General features: G+C 46.4%; 1 protein-coding gene across 3 annotated transcripts; it reads right to left on the minus strand.

The window, feature by feature from the left end:
* Positions 1-1,930: 1,930 nt before the first annotated feature.
* Positions 1,931-16,017, minus strand: LOC106574167 (BCL2/adenovirus E1B 19 kDa protein-interacting protein 2). Of its 3 annotated transcripts, none has more exons than XM_045719064.1 (10): positions 15,728-16,017; positions 11,354-11,434; positions 11,112-11,170; positions 10,762-11,019; positions 8,893-9,090; positions 7,474-7,576; positions 7,240-7,371; positions 4,123-4,209; positions 3,839-3,937; positions 1,931-3,734 (listed from the first exon to the last, which is right to left on the minus strand). In XM_045719064.1, exons 1-10 carry the CDS (start codon positions 15,769-15,771, stop codon positions 3,710-3,712), a joined length of 1,086 nt encoding a protein of 361 aa, XP_045575020.1. In that variant the 5' UTR covers positions 15,772-16,017; the 3' UTR covers positions 1,931-3,709. The 3 variants fall into 3 exon arrangements, with proteins under 3 accessions (XP_045575020.1, XP_045575021.1, XP_045575022.1); XM_045719065.1 differs by lacking the exon at positions 15,728-16,017 and adding an exon at positions 13,225-13,834; XM_045719066.1 differs by lacking the exon at positions 15,728-16,017 and adding an exon at positions 13,195-13,830.
* Between the last annotated feature and the right edge of the window lie 155 nt (positions 16,018-16,172).

A 16,172-nucleotide genomic window follows, 5' to 3' on the forward strand; every position in this document is an offset into this window, starting at 1 on the left:
GTAGAGGACGGGTGTAGTCTACGGGGTGTCTAGTCGAGGACGGGTGAAGGCTACGGGGTGTCTAGTCGAGGACGGGTGAAGGCTACGGGGTGTCTAGTCGAGGACGGGTGAAGGCTACGGGGTGTCTAGTCGAGGACGTTGTGAAGGCTACGGGGTGTCTAGTCGAGGACGGGTGAAGGCTACGGGGTGTCTAGTCGAGGACGGGTGAAGTCTACGGGGTGTCTAGTAGAGGACGTGGTGAAGGCTACGGGGTGTCTAGTAGAGGACGTGGTGAAGGCTACGGGGTGTCTAGTCGAGGACGGGTGAAGTCTACGGGGTGTCTAGTCGAGGACGTGGTGAAGGCTACGGGGTGTCTAGTCGAGGACGGGTGAAGGCTACGGGGTGTCTAGTCGAGGACGGGTGAAGGCTACGGGGTGTCTAGTCGAGGACGGGTGAAGGCTACGGGGTGTCTAGTCGAGGACGGGTGAAGGCTACGGGGTGTCTAGTCGAGGACGTTGTGAAGGCTACGGGGTGTCTAGTCGAGGACGGGTGAAGGCTACGGGGTGTCTAGTCGAGGACGTTGTGAAGGCTACGGGGTGTCTAGTCGAGGACGGGTGAAGGCTACGGGGTGTCTAGTCGAGGACGGGTGAAGGCTACGGGGTGTCTAGTCGAGGACGGGTGAAGGCTACGGGGTGTCTAGTAGAGGACGGGTGAAGGCTACGGGGTGTCTAGTAGAGGACGGGTGAAGGCTACGGGGTGTCTAGTAGAGGACGGGTGAAGGCTACGGGGTGTCTAGTAGAGGACGGGTGAAGGCTACGGGGTGTCTAGTCGAGGACGGGTGAAGGCTACGGGGTGTCTAGTCGAGGACGGGTGAAGTCTACGGGGTGTCTAGTAGAGGACGTGGTGAAGGCTACGGGGTGTCTAGTAGAGGACGGGTGAAGGCTACGGGGTGTCTAGTAGAGGACGGGTGTAGTCTACGGGGTGTCTAGTCGAGGACGGGTGAAGTCTACGGGGTGTCTAGTCGAGGACGTGGTGAAGGCTACGGGGTGTCTAGTCGAGGACGGGTGAAGGCTACGGGGTGTCTAGTCGAGGACGGGTGAAGGCTACGGGGTGTCTAGTCGAGGACGTTGTGAAGGCTACGGGGTGTCTAGTCGAGGACGGGTGAAGGCTACGGGGTGTCTAGTCGAGGACGTTGTGAAGGCTACGGGGTGTCTAGTCGAGGACGTTGTGAAGGCTACGGGGTGTCTAGTAGAGGACGGGTGAAGGCTACGGGGTGTCTAGTCGAGGACGTTGTGAAGGCTACGGGGTGTCTAGTAGAGGACGGGTGAAGGCTACGGGGTGTCTAGTAGAGGACGTTGTGAAGGCTACGGGGTGTCTAGTAGAGGACGGGTGAAGGCTACGGGGTGTCTAGTAGAGGACGTTGTGAAGGCTACGGGGTGTCTAGTAGAGGACGTTGTGAAGGCTACGGGGTGTCTAGTCGAGGACGGGTGAAGGCTACGGGGTGTCTAGTCGAGGACGGGTGAAGGCTACGGGGTGTCTAGTAGAGGACGTTGTGAAGGCTACGGGGTGTCTAGTAGAGGACGTTGTGAAGGCTACGGGGTGTCTAGTAGAGGACGTTGTGAAGGCTACGGGGTGTCTAGTAGAGGACGTTGTGAAGGCTACGGGGTGTCTAGTCGAGGACGGGTGAAGGCTACGGGGTGTCTAGTCGAGGACGGGTGAAGGCTACGGGGTGTCTAGTCGAGGACGGGTGAAGGCTACGGGGTGTCTAGTGTTTTTGAACAGTAATATTCACTGGATGTACTTTGTATTACCACCTTTAACTCCAGTCCTACTCTGCTCAGAATAACCAGCAGTCTTTATTTCACACCTGAAGATTATTATTATTCCATCTTCACTTATTTACGTAAGCTTCTTCAACAACAACAAAACACACAAACAGCCCAAAGACGAGTCCCGTGATAACAGCTTTATTTACATGAACAACTGACGAGCAGACAGACCACCGGGACAAAGATGTGAATGCAGAGGAGTACAAAATAATCCCTGAAAAACAAGCAGCCAGATTCCAGTCGTTAACGAAGGACACCATATCTATCTGAGGCCATTCAGTTTCCTCCTCCACAATGCAACACAATTCTGAGTATTTCAGAACACCCAGCTGACATGAGCGATACCAACCACCATATAATCTTACTGAATACTAATCTGATTTAATACTGAATGCATCATCGTCTCATGTATTTAAGATCTGTTGTCCATAAATTTTAACTACCACCATTTTTTTTTTTTAAAGGAGTCTTTTGAGGACTTGTGTAGATTTAAAAACATCCCCAATGTGGTGTTGTTATAATTCAGTAGCAGTAACATTGAAAAAAAACACATTTCCAGTGGTAGCATTGTCATTGGTTACACTAATTGCACTGTTTGTCTACATAACCTGTTTCAAGTACTCATGACATCACCCTGAAGGAGGTAGTGATGCCGAAACGTTGGTAAATTCCTGGGAGTTTATATATGGAGTGTGAGACTTTATTTTCATAGCTTATAGTTTATTCGTTGTTAGTCAGCACCTCCACACAGACACATTTTTTCTGGGTGTGCGCCAGCTCATGTTTTTTAATCAGCATAAAGGACTAACATAAAACAATACATTCAATAGCTCCCTTTTTCAGAAAAATGTTTTTCATTTTCAGATGAATATTCTTCATCATCCCTAATTAATGGACAAGTCACTGTTCCTGTGTACGAGTTACAGTAAATGCAGGCAGTAGTATTCTTCTTCCATGGCTACCTCACTTCCTGTGGCTGTCAAAGCCCATTTCCTGAATGCCTGCAGCATTTCCATGGTGACACCCCTTCCTTTAAAATAGTGTAAAAGCCCTTACACATGTGGTAAGCAAAGCTCTAAAAAAATATATCTTAAAGTGAGAAGATCATTCAGCTATAGAAAGTATGGTTAGAAAATTAGAAAAGTACAGGTTGTTCAAGAGTTCTCTTACATAAATATTTGCTCTGAGGGTAGGCTATAAAAAGGCTTAGGTTTACAAGGTCAGAATAATACATCAGAATTTGTCATGCTGTAAATTCTGATTTATTTTATTAAATACACTTTGTCTCCATCTTAACCTAAAGTATTTGTTGCGCATCAATCACATTTTAGTAAACATTAAAAGGTGACATCCTAACAACCTGACAGTCAAAAGTGTTGTACTTGGCACTAGAGTGCAGTAAGCCCTTACAGATAAAGTAGCAGTAAATGTCAATGTGAGTTCCAGTGAAGGTAACTGTAACAGAAAACCATCTGGACCATTCATTTAACTCTAGTGTTAAATGTTGTGTTCAAACTGACTGTAGGTTGCTCCTTGATGACAGGTCTCACAAATCACTCTGGCATCAATACATATGATAGGGTTGCATTCAAGTACCACAAAATAGGGGCAGTTATGAAACTGTTGCAAAGCCAGTGGCTTGGGGAAGTGAACTTCTTTAGTGACGTTACGTTCAACGATGAACAAATAAAAGGTGTGTCTGTACACACAAAGTCTTTCATTTTCTGTACAACAAAAGTGCTGCACGTCCAAGCATACCTGCAGGGTGACATTTGGACTAGTTAACTTTTGAACTTGCATGGTAATTCAGCCCATAGTTCCTGGTCGTCTGCTGTCTTCCCCTCCTTCTCCTAGCCACTCAAAATGTCCGCTCTTTGGCTTCCCACGATATGTCCCTCACCTCACCCGTTCATCCTCACATCATACCTAGAGAAAACAAAGCACTTTTAATACGGGAATAATAATCCTACAAAGTAAAATTGTAATAACTTTGAGGCTAATATAGCTCTGAAGAGAAGCCAGTCACTCACTCTCGGATGCTGTCGGGGATCTGTAGGTGTTCCATTGGGATGTACTCGGACAGCTCCTGCAGGCTGTGAATGAAGCGGATCTTCCGGCTGAACTTCTCACTGTGGAGGGCACAGAGAGGTCAGAGGTTAGAGTGAACATCAGCATGGTCAAGGCATAGGCATATGCTGTAGCTGGATCTTCACAACAGATGGAGTGGGACTCACTGAAGCAGTGTGACTCGTTGAATCATCTTCTGAGGACTGATGTGGTTCAAATGAAATATGACTTTAATGGTTCTGCTCACCTGATGAAAGGCTTGACGACAGTGATGAGTGCTTTGATGTACCAGGCAGGGTGGACCACAAAGAGCCCCTTCAGGTCCTTCCTCAACCTGCCAGGAGAACCATCACCATGACTCCACAGACATTACATTTACATGACTCATCCACATTATTCAGGGCGAGTTACAATACGTGTCAAATACGTAGGTGGAAACAACCACATGATATGAGTAACATAGTGGCTGAGGCAGAATCTCTGGATGGAACACGGCGAATGTCTGTGATTTCGTAAACGATCCCCTAGGCATGGGCAGAAACCTGACGTCAATGTCTGTTTCTCTGAGTCACATGAAGAAAATCATTCACTTAGACGCCTCAGTAAACACCAGCCTTATGTGAATACAATAAGAATGTTCATCCTATGTGTAGTTCTCCTCTTAATGCCCTGGGAAGAGTGCCGTGATATACGGCTTTGAGATCTGACTCTGATGATATGACTCAAAAGCTCACGGTTGCATAGCAACTGCATTTGCCTCCCTCCAAATTGAGCGCGTGAGGTAACGTCTGAGGGCTGGTTTTCTCAAAGACACCAGTGTCTGGAAGTAGGTCTGGTCTCGTCCAAGTTCACCAGAAGACATGCTACAGATGGAGGATCTAAATTGGATCACCTGTTTGCAGGATAGCATTCCTGCAATGCAGGACATTTTTATGTAGTGTTTTTGAGGTTTAAAAAGGCTTCTGACGTTTTGACTTGATTTTCCCTTACGAAAAATATATCAACCCTTACACAAATGTCTAATTATAATCCACATAATAATTCACATTTCCGGTTGCTTCAAGATTATTTTCCTGTTGTAGCAAACTGGCTCAAATTAAGATCCTACATCTGTACCTTTGGCACTATAATTCCCTAAGGCAGGGTTTCCCAAACTCGATCCTGGGGACCCCCTGGGAGCAAGTTTTGTTTTTTGCCCTAACACTACACAGCTGATTTAAATAATCCAAGCTTGATGAGTTGGTTCTTTGAATCAGCTGTGTAGTGCCTGGGCAAAAACCAAAACGTGCACCGAGTTTGGGAAACCCCACCCTAAGGTATATTAGGAGCAAGATGGTCAACCTGACGTTTTTCATGAATATTGTCTTCAATTGGGAGGCCACTGTGGTATGCACAGTGAATGTGGTGGTTTATGTATGGGAATGTTATGTTGTGGAGTGTGGCCAGTGGCCAGGCATGCAGAGACTGAGCACTGAGCTGCCTTTATATGGACTATGGAAACATCTCAGTGATAAGGAGGACTACATTACAGTAGAACCAACAGCACAGATACAGTATGAGACAACTGGCAAATATACCGACACGTGGATATACTTTAATACATTTATTTTTGATTGGATTTGTATTATTGATATTGATTATTGTACTGCGATATTGAGAGAGCCAGCACACAAGCATTTCACTGCACCTTTTATACCTGCTGGAAATGGTGTACGTGATGAATACAATTCGATTTTGCACACGCACACAGTCAGGGGTCAGAGGGTTATCTGAGGAATGTCCGGAGGGGGCACTTCCCTGTGGTAGAGATCCTCACAGCCCTGAGTCATTACACTACCCTGTGGTAGAGATCCTCACAGCCCTGAATCATTACACTACCCTGTGGTAGAGATCCTCACAGCCCTGAATCATTACACTACCCTGTGGTAGAGATCCTCACAGCCCTGAATCATTACACTTCCCTGTGGTAGAGATCCTCACAGCCCTGAATCAGTACACTTCCCTGTGGTAGAGATCCTCACAGCCCTGAATCATTACACTACCCTGTGGTAGAGATCCTCACAGCCCTGAATCATTACACTACCCTGTGGTAGAGATCCTCACAGCCCTGAATCATTACACTTCCCTGTGGTAGAGATCCTCACAGCCCTGAATCATTACACTTCCCTGTGGTAGAGATCCTCACAGCCCTGAATCATTATACTACCCTGTGGTAGAGATCCTCACAGCCCTGAATCATTACACTACCCTGTGGTAGAGATCCTCACAGCCCTGAGTCATTACACTTCCCTGTGGTAGAGATCATCATTACACTTCCCTGTGGTAGAGATCCTCACAGCCCTGAATCATTACACTACCCTGTGGTAGAGATCCTCACAGCCCTGAGTCATTACACTTCCCTGTGGTAGAGATCCTCACAGCCCTGAATCATTATACTACCCTGTGGTAGAGATCATCATTACACTTCCCTGTGGTAGAGATCCTCACAGCCCTGAATCATTACACTTCCCTGTGGTAGAGATCCTCACAGCCCTGAATCATTACACTTCCCTGTGGTAGAGATCCTCACAGCCCTGAATCATTATACTACCCTGTGGTAGAGATCCTCACAGCCCTGAATCATTATACTACCCTGTGGTAGAGATCCTCACAGCCCTGAATCATTACACTTCCCTGTGGTAGAGATCCTCACAGCCCTGAATCATTATACTACCCTGTGGTAGAGATCCTCACAGCCCTGAATCATTATACTACCCTGTGGTAGAGATCCTCACAGCCCTGAGTCATTACACTTCCCTGTGGTAGAGATCCTCACAGCCCTGAATCATTACACTTCCCTGTGGTAGAGATCCTCACAGCCCTGAATCATTACACTTCCCTGTGGTAGAGATCATCACAGCCCTGAGTCATTACACTTCCCTGTGGTAGAGATCCTCACAGCCCTGAGTCATTACACTCCCCTGTGGTAGAGATCCTCACAGCCCTGAATCATTATACTACCCTGTGGTAGAGATCCTCACAGCCCTGAATCATTATAGCATTCCTGTGATATTCATTTTTAACATTTACATTTTAGTCATTTAGCAGACACTCTTATCCAGAGCGACTTACAGTAGTGAATGCATGCATTTTTTTTGTACTGGCCCCCCATGGGAATTGCTATATATTCCACACGAGGGGAGGAGAAGCAGAGATAGGACAGGAATAAGAGCCCTCCCATTACGTCCTCCCATTCTGTCCAATACCTGGACCACAGCAGTGCTATACAGAGAACCATAGGGCCACTTGCCCCCTCCTCTGGACTCTTTCAGTACAACAGCAGAGGGAACCTTGTGAGAGAAAGAGCAAGAAGAACGTACTGTACCTTCTGTCAATGGAGGTGTAACACTGTCGCAGCCATTTGATGGCAGGCATCTTATTCCTGGGAGCCATGCTGCACAGGTACACCATGACATAGCCTTCTGACACCATCAGGTCCAGCGTCCCCACTATGTACCTGCACCGTACACACACCCCCAAATAAGAAACAAAAAGTACTTTGATTGTCATCTTTAATTGAGACCTCAACACCAGAGGGTGTTTGTCCGTCTACACTGACCTGAAGAGATTGTCCATGACGTACTCATAGTTCTCCACCGTGTTCTCTGGTAGGTAACAGGAGGAGAACGTGATGATGGCGTTCATAGCCTCCCCGTAATAACCTAGGAACACAGAGGCATACCTCATGAGATACAGCACATGTATATCACATAGAATTACATAGCGAAGAATGACAAGTTCCAACTGTGGGAGTATAGACGGAGTACATGTTGAACTGCTACTGTGTTAAGTACTGCTAATGGGGGTCCTAATAAAATACTGAAATACTTAAGGCAAATGTATTTCTGTTTGAACTCTTGTTGTTTGACATCATAATGAGGTAACTTGATTGGGCCCAGTAAGGCTGTTCAGAAAATAGATACAATCTTATAGTCAAAGGAAGTCATTCCCCTCAACCTAACATACTATTATTTTAGGGGTATAAACAGTAATATATAGATGGATTCACCTGGATTCACACTGAGTATACCAAACATTAGGAACACCTTCCTAATATTGAGTTTTCCCTCAGAACAGCCTCAATTTGACGGGGTATAGACTCTACAAGGTGTCAAACGCATTCCAGAGGGACGCTGGCCCATGTTAACTCCAATGCTTCCCATAGTTGTATCAAGTTGGTTGGATGTCCTTTGGGTGGTGGACATAGGATACACATGGAAAACTGTTGAGCATGAAAAACCCAGCAGCGTTGTAGTTCTTGACACAAACCAGTGCGCCTGGCACCTACTATTTAAAGATATATATATATTTTTTAAATGTAACCTTTATTTAACTAGGCAAGTCAGTTAAGAATAAATTGTTATTTACAACGACGCCTACCCCGGCCAAACCCAGACGACGCTGGGACAATTGCGCGCCGCCCTATGGGAATCCCAATCACGGCCAGATGTGATGCAGCCTGGATTCGAACCAGGGACTGCAGTGACACCTCTTGCACTGAGATGCCGTGCGTTAGATCGCTGCGCCACTCAGGAGCAACCATACCCCGTTCAAAGGCACTTAAAGCTTTTGTCTTTCCCATTCACCTTCTGAATGGCACACATACACAATCCATGTCTCAATTGTCTCAAGGCTGAAAAATCCTACTTTAACCTGGCTCCTCCCCTTCATCTACACTGATTGAAGTGAATTTAACAAGTGACATCAATAAGGGATCATAGCTTTCACCTGGATTCACCTGGTCAGTCTATGTCATGGGAAGAGCAGTTCTTAATGTTTTGTATATCAGATAGAATTACATAGGGCAACTGAAAACCATTCCCTTTCACTGAGGCCTGTCGTTTTCAGCAAATGCATAAAGTGGGAGCTACACAACAGATGCTGAGTCATATGCACTCAGCTGGACTCAGTTATGGAAGCTTTGATTTTACAGGCTGGTGAAGTAGCTACTTGACAGTCATCTTCAGCTGTGTCTCACCTCCGTGGGAGAGCACCTGGAGGTATGGCTCCAGGACACTCATGTTGACGTGGTACTCCTGTCCTGCAACGCAGAACCTTCTCCAGCGGCGCCCCCTGTTGTCCACCTGGTCTAGCTCCATGGAGCCCATCTCTGCCTGCTCCATCACCGAGGTGCCTGAGACACCATCCTCCCCCCGGCCCAGCCGCGGCAGGTCATCTGGAGAGTCAGAGGTCAGATGAAGGTCAAGAATAGTGGGATTAGATTGTGCAAGCATCATACCATTCAATTTCAGAATGGAATTCAGAATTATAAAATGGAATGGAATAGAAGAATTCTATGTTCCAAATTGGAATTTCTCTCTCTCTCTCACACTTTCTTTCCTACTCTCTCTGTTTTCTGACCTCCCACTACAGTTCATTCTACCCCCACACCCCCTCAGTCTCTCTCCCCACCCTCATACCTCCCACTCTCGCTTTCACCTTCCCACTCCAGTTCTCTCTCACCCTCCCACTCCAGTTCTCTCTCACCCTCCCACTCCAGTTCTCTCTCACCCTCCCACTCCAGTTCTCTCTCACCTTCCCACTCCAGTTCTCTCTCACCTTCCCACTCCAGTTCTCTCTCACCCTCCCACTCCAGTTCTCTCTCACCTTCCCACTCCAGTTCTCTCTCACCTTCCCACTCCAGTTCTCTCTCACCCTCCCACTCCAGTTCTCTCTCACCTTCCCACTCCAGTTCTCTCTCACCTTCCCACTCCAGTTCTCTCTCACCCTCCCACTCCAGTTCTTGTCTCCTCTCTCACCCTCCCACTCCAGTTCTTGTCTCCTCTCTCACCCTCCCACTCCAGTTCTTGTCCCCTCTCTCACCCTCCCACTCCAGTTCTTGTCCCCTCTCTCACCCTCCCACTCCAGTTCTTGTCCCCTCTCTCACCCTCCCACTCCAGTTCTTGTCCCCTCTCTCACCCTCCCACTCCAGTTCTTGTCCCCTCTCTCACCCTCCCACTCCAGTTCTTGTCTCCTCTCTCACCCTCCCACTCCAGTTCTTGTCTCCTCTCTCACCCTCCCACTCCAGTTCTTGTCTCCTCTCTCACCCTCCCACTCCAGTTCTTGTCTCCTCTCTCACCCTCCCACTCCAGTTCTTGTCTCCTCTCTCACCCTCCCACTCCAGTTCTTGTCTCCTCTCTCACCCTCCCACTCCAGTTCTTGTCTCCTCTCTCACCCTCCCACTCCAGTTCTTGTCTCCTCTCTCACCCTCCCACTCCAGTTCTTGTCTCCTCTCTCACCCTCCCACTCCAGTTCTTGTCCCCTCTCTCACCCTCCCACTCCAGTTCTTGTCCCCTCTCTCACCCTCCCACTCCAGTTCTTGTCTCCTCTCTCACCCTCCCACTCCAGTTCTTGTCTCCTCTCTCACCCTCCCACTCCAGTTCTTGTCCCCTCTCTCACCCTCCCACTCCAGTTCTTGTCCCCTCTCTCACCCTCCCACTCCAGTTCTTGTCTCCTCTCTCACCCTCCCACTCCAGTTCTTGTCTCCTCTCTCACCCTCCCACTCCAGTTCTTGTTTCTTCTCTCACCCTCCCACTCCAGTTCTTGTCTCCTCTCTCACCCTCCCACTCCAGTTCTTGTCTCCTCTCTCACCCTCCCACTCCAGTTCTTGTCTCCTCTCTCACCCTCCCACTCCAGTTCTTGTCTCCTCTCTCACCCTCCCACTCCAGTTCTTGTCTCCTCTCTCACCCTCCCACTCCAGTTCTTGTCTCCTCTCTCACCCTCCCACTCCAGTTCTTGTCTCCTCTCTCACCCTCCCACTCCAGTTCTTGTTTCTTCTCTCACCCTCCCACTCCAGTTCTTGTCTCCCCTCTCACCCTCCCACTCCAGTTCTTGTCTCCTCTCTCACCCTCCCACTCCAGTTCGTGCATGCTGTCAGGGAAGTTGCAGGATTCGCTGTCCGAGGGCGTCTCCAGGGCCTCCAGGTTGATGTCCAGCTCTGTGTCATCTTCGTCGGGTGAGAGGGCGGCGGCAGAGTACCCGGTGTCCCCCGACTTCACGCTGCGGTCCGCTGAGTCGGTGCGGGACAGGGTCAGGCTGAGGGTGGGCGCCACCAGACGCTTCTTCCTTATGGGGTTTTCTGACAGGGCCAGGCTAGTGGGTGGAGCTGGGGGAGTAGCATACACACAGGTATTGTGGGATATGGTGCAGTGCTTTTGGAATTAGGCCTTTGCAGACATATGGGTATTAGGGATTTACCTGGTCTCTCTGCATTTTCTCCTGGGGTCTCAGGACTATGGGCATCTTCAGGAAGAGGTCTAGGGGGGATTACAAAATACTTGAAAAAGCTTAGTACTGCTTTCTTACCTAGTCATAACCAAAAAGCATTCTTTGCAGGGACCTAAAATATTGTTTAAGATTGTCATGGTGAACAGGCTGGGGTTTCCAGTTCATGTGGTCAGGGGGTAAGGTGAAAGGTCAGGGTTAGGTTTGTCTCTGACCTGGGGAACTCCTCATCCTGCCATTCCTCCCTCAGCTCCATGTCCTGGATGTAGGAAGCAGCCTTCGCCCCCTCTGGACTCCTACAGAACAGACAGCATATCACAGTACATTCAATAGTCTTCAAATGCTTTGCTGTACATGCTGTAATAATCAAAAGATTCAACAACTGTCTATAGTCCTTAAGAGCTCAAATAAGACAAAGTCTGACAGACACTGATGAAGGCCACTGCCCAAACGCATGTACCATGTTTTTAATGTGATGATGCCAAATTAATAAAGTCTTATTTGTAAAGTCCCTGTCCAACATTACGCACGAATCACAAGGTCCAATCATTGCAATATGTTCATTGGTCACCAGGGGAGAACGACTGCCCCCTCTCATTGAAACCAAGGAAGTTCAAGGCCGACTGTGGTACTGCAGGCATTGTTAGCAGAAAACAGGATTATAGGGATGGGCATTTGACATTTTTTGATTGTTCTAGTACTCGCATAATGTGCATTTATTTATATGCCACCAGTGTGAAACAATACCTAATTTATCATAACCATTAGTGCTATATAAGATGAATTTATTGAAACTGTAAAATCAACTGGTTATATTATGTGGTGGAACACAATCTTCAAAAAGGCAGTAACATCAGCAGTGGCACTTGCATAGAAGCCTATGGCTGTGCAATGGCATAGCATTGTTTTGTTCATTTAACAGACAAGCCACTCTTACTTCCCAAGCCCTTATCACAGTCAAGACACACCTTGCAAGCAAGCACCCGCCCCACACACACACACACCCACCCACCCACCCACCCACACACACACAGAGAGAGAAGAGTCCTCAAGTTCTCCCTCAGCTCACTCCAGTGCTCAGTGAGTACACAGACACAATCACGTCCAAGTGCAGAAGAGTGAGAGAGAAAAACTAACAATGTAGAAGCTTGCAACTTGTCTTACTCCATGTGTGTCCTCTGGCTGTCATTGGTCTAGACTGCCTCTGCCAGTGGACACACTTGACAAGGTTTCAGGACCACTGCAAGAGTCAAACAGCACCCTCTGTGACTGTGCCTCCAGTACTCCATGGAAGAGTGGTTCACAAAGTGGCCAACACACCCTTAGACCCACCAGCTGCATGCATAATGCATGCACCCTTGGCACATATGTACAGTATGTCTGCTGATCACTTCCCTATATTGCGTTAACATTTACATTACATTTACGTCATTTAGCAGACAGTCTTATCCAGAGTGACTTACAAATTGGTGCATTCATCTTATGATATCCAGTGGAACAAACACTTTACAATAGTACATCTATATCTTTTTGGGGGGGGAGGGTAGCGGGGTAGGGTTAGAAGGATTAGTTAATCCTATCCCAGGTATTCCTTAAAGAGGTGGGGTTTCAGGTGTCTCCGGAAGGTGCTGAGGGATGGGCATTATATGCATTTGGTTTGCTAACTTGCTAAGTGGCTAGATGTCAAGATCAAGCTTCTTGGTTACAGTAGATAGTCTTGGTTTAGAAGACTCCCAGCTGTCACTTAAAAATTAAAACAAAGTGATAAGCAAATGCTAGATGCACCAATAAATTGGCAATGATAAAATAATTATAATATGTCCAACTGTAGGCCCTATATAGAAAGAAATGAAGAATCGTGAAACTACAGTAAGTTTATCCATATAGTTTAAGCACTTTTAGTGTCATTACACAGTATTAACATGTAGTAAACTAACTTTGCACAACTGTATTCAAGCCGTCAACTGGATTATACATTGCTTCCACATCAGCTTCCCGTCTCCAACTTAGTTCTACAGTAGTTACACAATGCCTTTGTAAAGAAAGATAGACTCACCGATACACAAAGCAACTGAGCATAGACTACCTTTCACCCTTTCCTCTGTATAAACGCGCACTCATGCAGACATCATGATTAAAAGATGAGTAAAAAAACGTTTAAAAAATGTTGATAAAGAAGATAAGTCATTTCAAAGTCGTCAATTGTAAACACTCCGACGTTCGCACAAGTACAGTGTTCTGACGACCCAACCACACAGCAAACAATACATTAGCTTAGCCAATCAGAGGGCTTTGTACGTGCTCGGCTGGTGACACGTTCACCACACCTGAGTGACTGAGAACTTTCTGATCTATCACTCATCGCAACTGGTAAACGCATCAAAATGAGCAGATCCGTAGAGAAATAGTTGAGTATCTCAATGCAGCAGAGTCTCAATCTCTTACCACACTGAAAGGAAACACATTTCGGCAACAATAACAGTTCCTGTTTACTCAACTATCATTAAAAAATGGTATTGCCTTCTCCTGATTTGTTTTTTTTACGAGAATGACACATCAATATATCCATCTCGAGAGCCTGTATGTGTATGGTTTGATGAGTCAACCCAGCTGAACTCGTGACAGTAAGGTTTAGCTGCGTTGGTTTGTGAGATGTGGTCTGAGTATAAACTCATATATTTAATTATATAAAATGTGGCCGTCCCGTTATGACGTGATCGTTGTGGCACTGAATACCTGAACATCTTGTGAGATTGGAACATAGGGGGTTTACAGGGTGTGTGTGTGTGTGTGCGTTTGTGTGCGTCTCTGTGTTGCAACCAACCAGTGAACAGATCTCAACTCAATTGAACACTTACGGGAGATTCTGAGCGCTCATGAGACAGCGTTTCCCACCACCATCTACAAAACACCAAATGATGCAATGTATCGTTGAATAATTGTGTCGCATCCCTCCAATAGAGTTCCAGATACTTGTAGAATCTATGCCAAGGGGCATTGAAGCTGTTCTGGCTCGTGGTGCCCAACGCAATATTAAGACACGTTTGGTGTATTTTGGCAGTTACCTGTAGACGCGTGTAAAAAAAGCTGTTAATAGCTGCTCGTGGTGGGAAGGGAAGACAACCTCTGTGTTCTTGCATTGTTCCCGATGAAGCATGCCTATGGTGTATACTCTATCTTCCATTGTACTCTATGTTAAGGAAACCTGATCTTGTGATGGCCACGGCCTGTCGAGGCGGTTATTGAAGCCTCTGCCTATAAGAGGACAGGAGTAGATAGCGGGGATTAACCTAACGCAAAGAAAACTCCGATTCAAACTCCCTTTCCGACATCATTATAATGTCAAAATATGTTCCTTCATCACCTAATATGGAGTTTCGCTGAGCAACTCTCATATTTACTCCCGTTACAGCCGGTATGTAGCCTTCTTCCAAAAAGCAACGGAAAAAATGCCTCTTCACCTCTAATCTATCGATAACTCCAATCTATCCACCTCCGGCAGATAGACTGATGACAATATACAGAAGAAGGGATATGGAAGGAATTCGGAGGCAACTAATGATGACATCAGAGATACAGTGGCAGTATTTCTGTACCTCGCAGTACAAGTATAAGACAGAGACTAAGATCAGTATGTTTCATTCCAATTACCGGTATATTAATTATAGGCCTAAATCAAATTTCTATCTAGTGGCATTATTACTTCACCCCAGACACTGTTCGTGAATCCTGTCAACAGCTCACAAAATACAGTGGTGGAAGTTTCCCTTTAGTCCATGTACATCTTAGTTATAAAACAAACATTGGCAATTACTAAGCCCATGCATGAATCAAAGCTTTGTCAGCTTTGCAACGCCAGCGATTCAGCACTGAGGAAGTCATTAGAGCAGAGACTCCCAGGACGGATGCCATCTTTATCGTCACTACTGGCCTGGTTAGTGTCAGTGGCTTGTGATTTCCCATTTCTCCTTTTGTTATTAACCCCTGTCCATTGTCCAGAGAGCAGGTCATATGACATGGAGTCTAGAGGGTGTAAAGGAGATAGATACAACACTCACACTTCTGTACTCCATATTTCCCTCTAGCAATTGAAATTCACTACTCCATATTTCCCTCTAGCAATTGAAATTCACTACTCCATCTTTCCCTCTAGCAATTGATATTCACTACTCCATCTTTCCCTCTAGCAACTGATATTCACTACTCCATCTTTCCCTCTAGCAACTGATATTCACTACTCCATCTTTCCCTCTAGCAACTGATATTCACTACTCCATCTTTCCCTCTAGCAACTGATATTCACTACTCCATCTTTCCCTCTAGCAATTGAAATTCACTACTCCATCTTTACCTCTAGCAATTGATATTCACTACTCCATATTTCCCTCTAGCAATTGAAATTCACTACTCCACATTTCCCTCTAACAATTGAAATGAGCTGAAACACTGATAATACTTAGTTTTTGTTTCAGGAAACCCACACCGCTATGAGCGTCACTTCACATTTGTTACACACACTGGTTGTGAAACTATGGGTTTCCACAGAATAAACTAGCACAGTGGTAGATACATTCAGTTTAATCACTTACCCATTTAGCATGTACTGGTCCCCCTGGTCTGTATAGGTCCCCATATCGTCCACCCTGTGAGTGAGATCAGATGATTATTACAGCACTGAATGGGTACCTCCAGGAACTAGTGTTTCTGGCAAAACAAGACAGCCTGCTGGCTCATCTGCCTTTCTCATGAGGAAGTCTGTTGATGTGGGTGGGTGTGTTTGTGTGGATGTGTCAGTGAATTCACCCTCTTCCTGTCCCTACAGGTTTTTCTGCATTTCAGCAGGACCTGTTGTGGTTGCTTCCCTATTGCCTAAGGCTAAGCTCACCTGGGCAGCTATGGTGCTTAGTCGTCAGATTGAAACATGTTTAGCTAGAGCCTCGCAGATAGAAATGCACAGCATAGAATAAACAGAAACATTTGTACTCTGCATAATGGAGGTTTGTCCATTCTATACATTACATTTCTATCTGCAGT

Source organism: Salmo salar, chromosome ssa05 (genome assembly GCF_905237065.1).
Source record: "Salmo salar chromosome ssa05, Ssal_v3.1, whole genome shotgun sequence".
NCBI classification, from domain to species: Eukaryota; Metazoa; Chordata; class Actinopteri; order Salmoniformes; family Salmonidae; genus Salmo; species Salmo salar.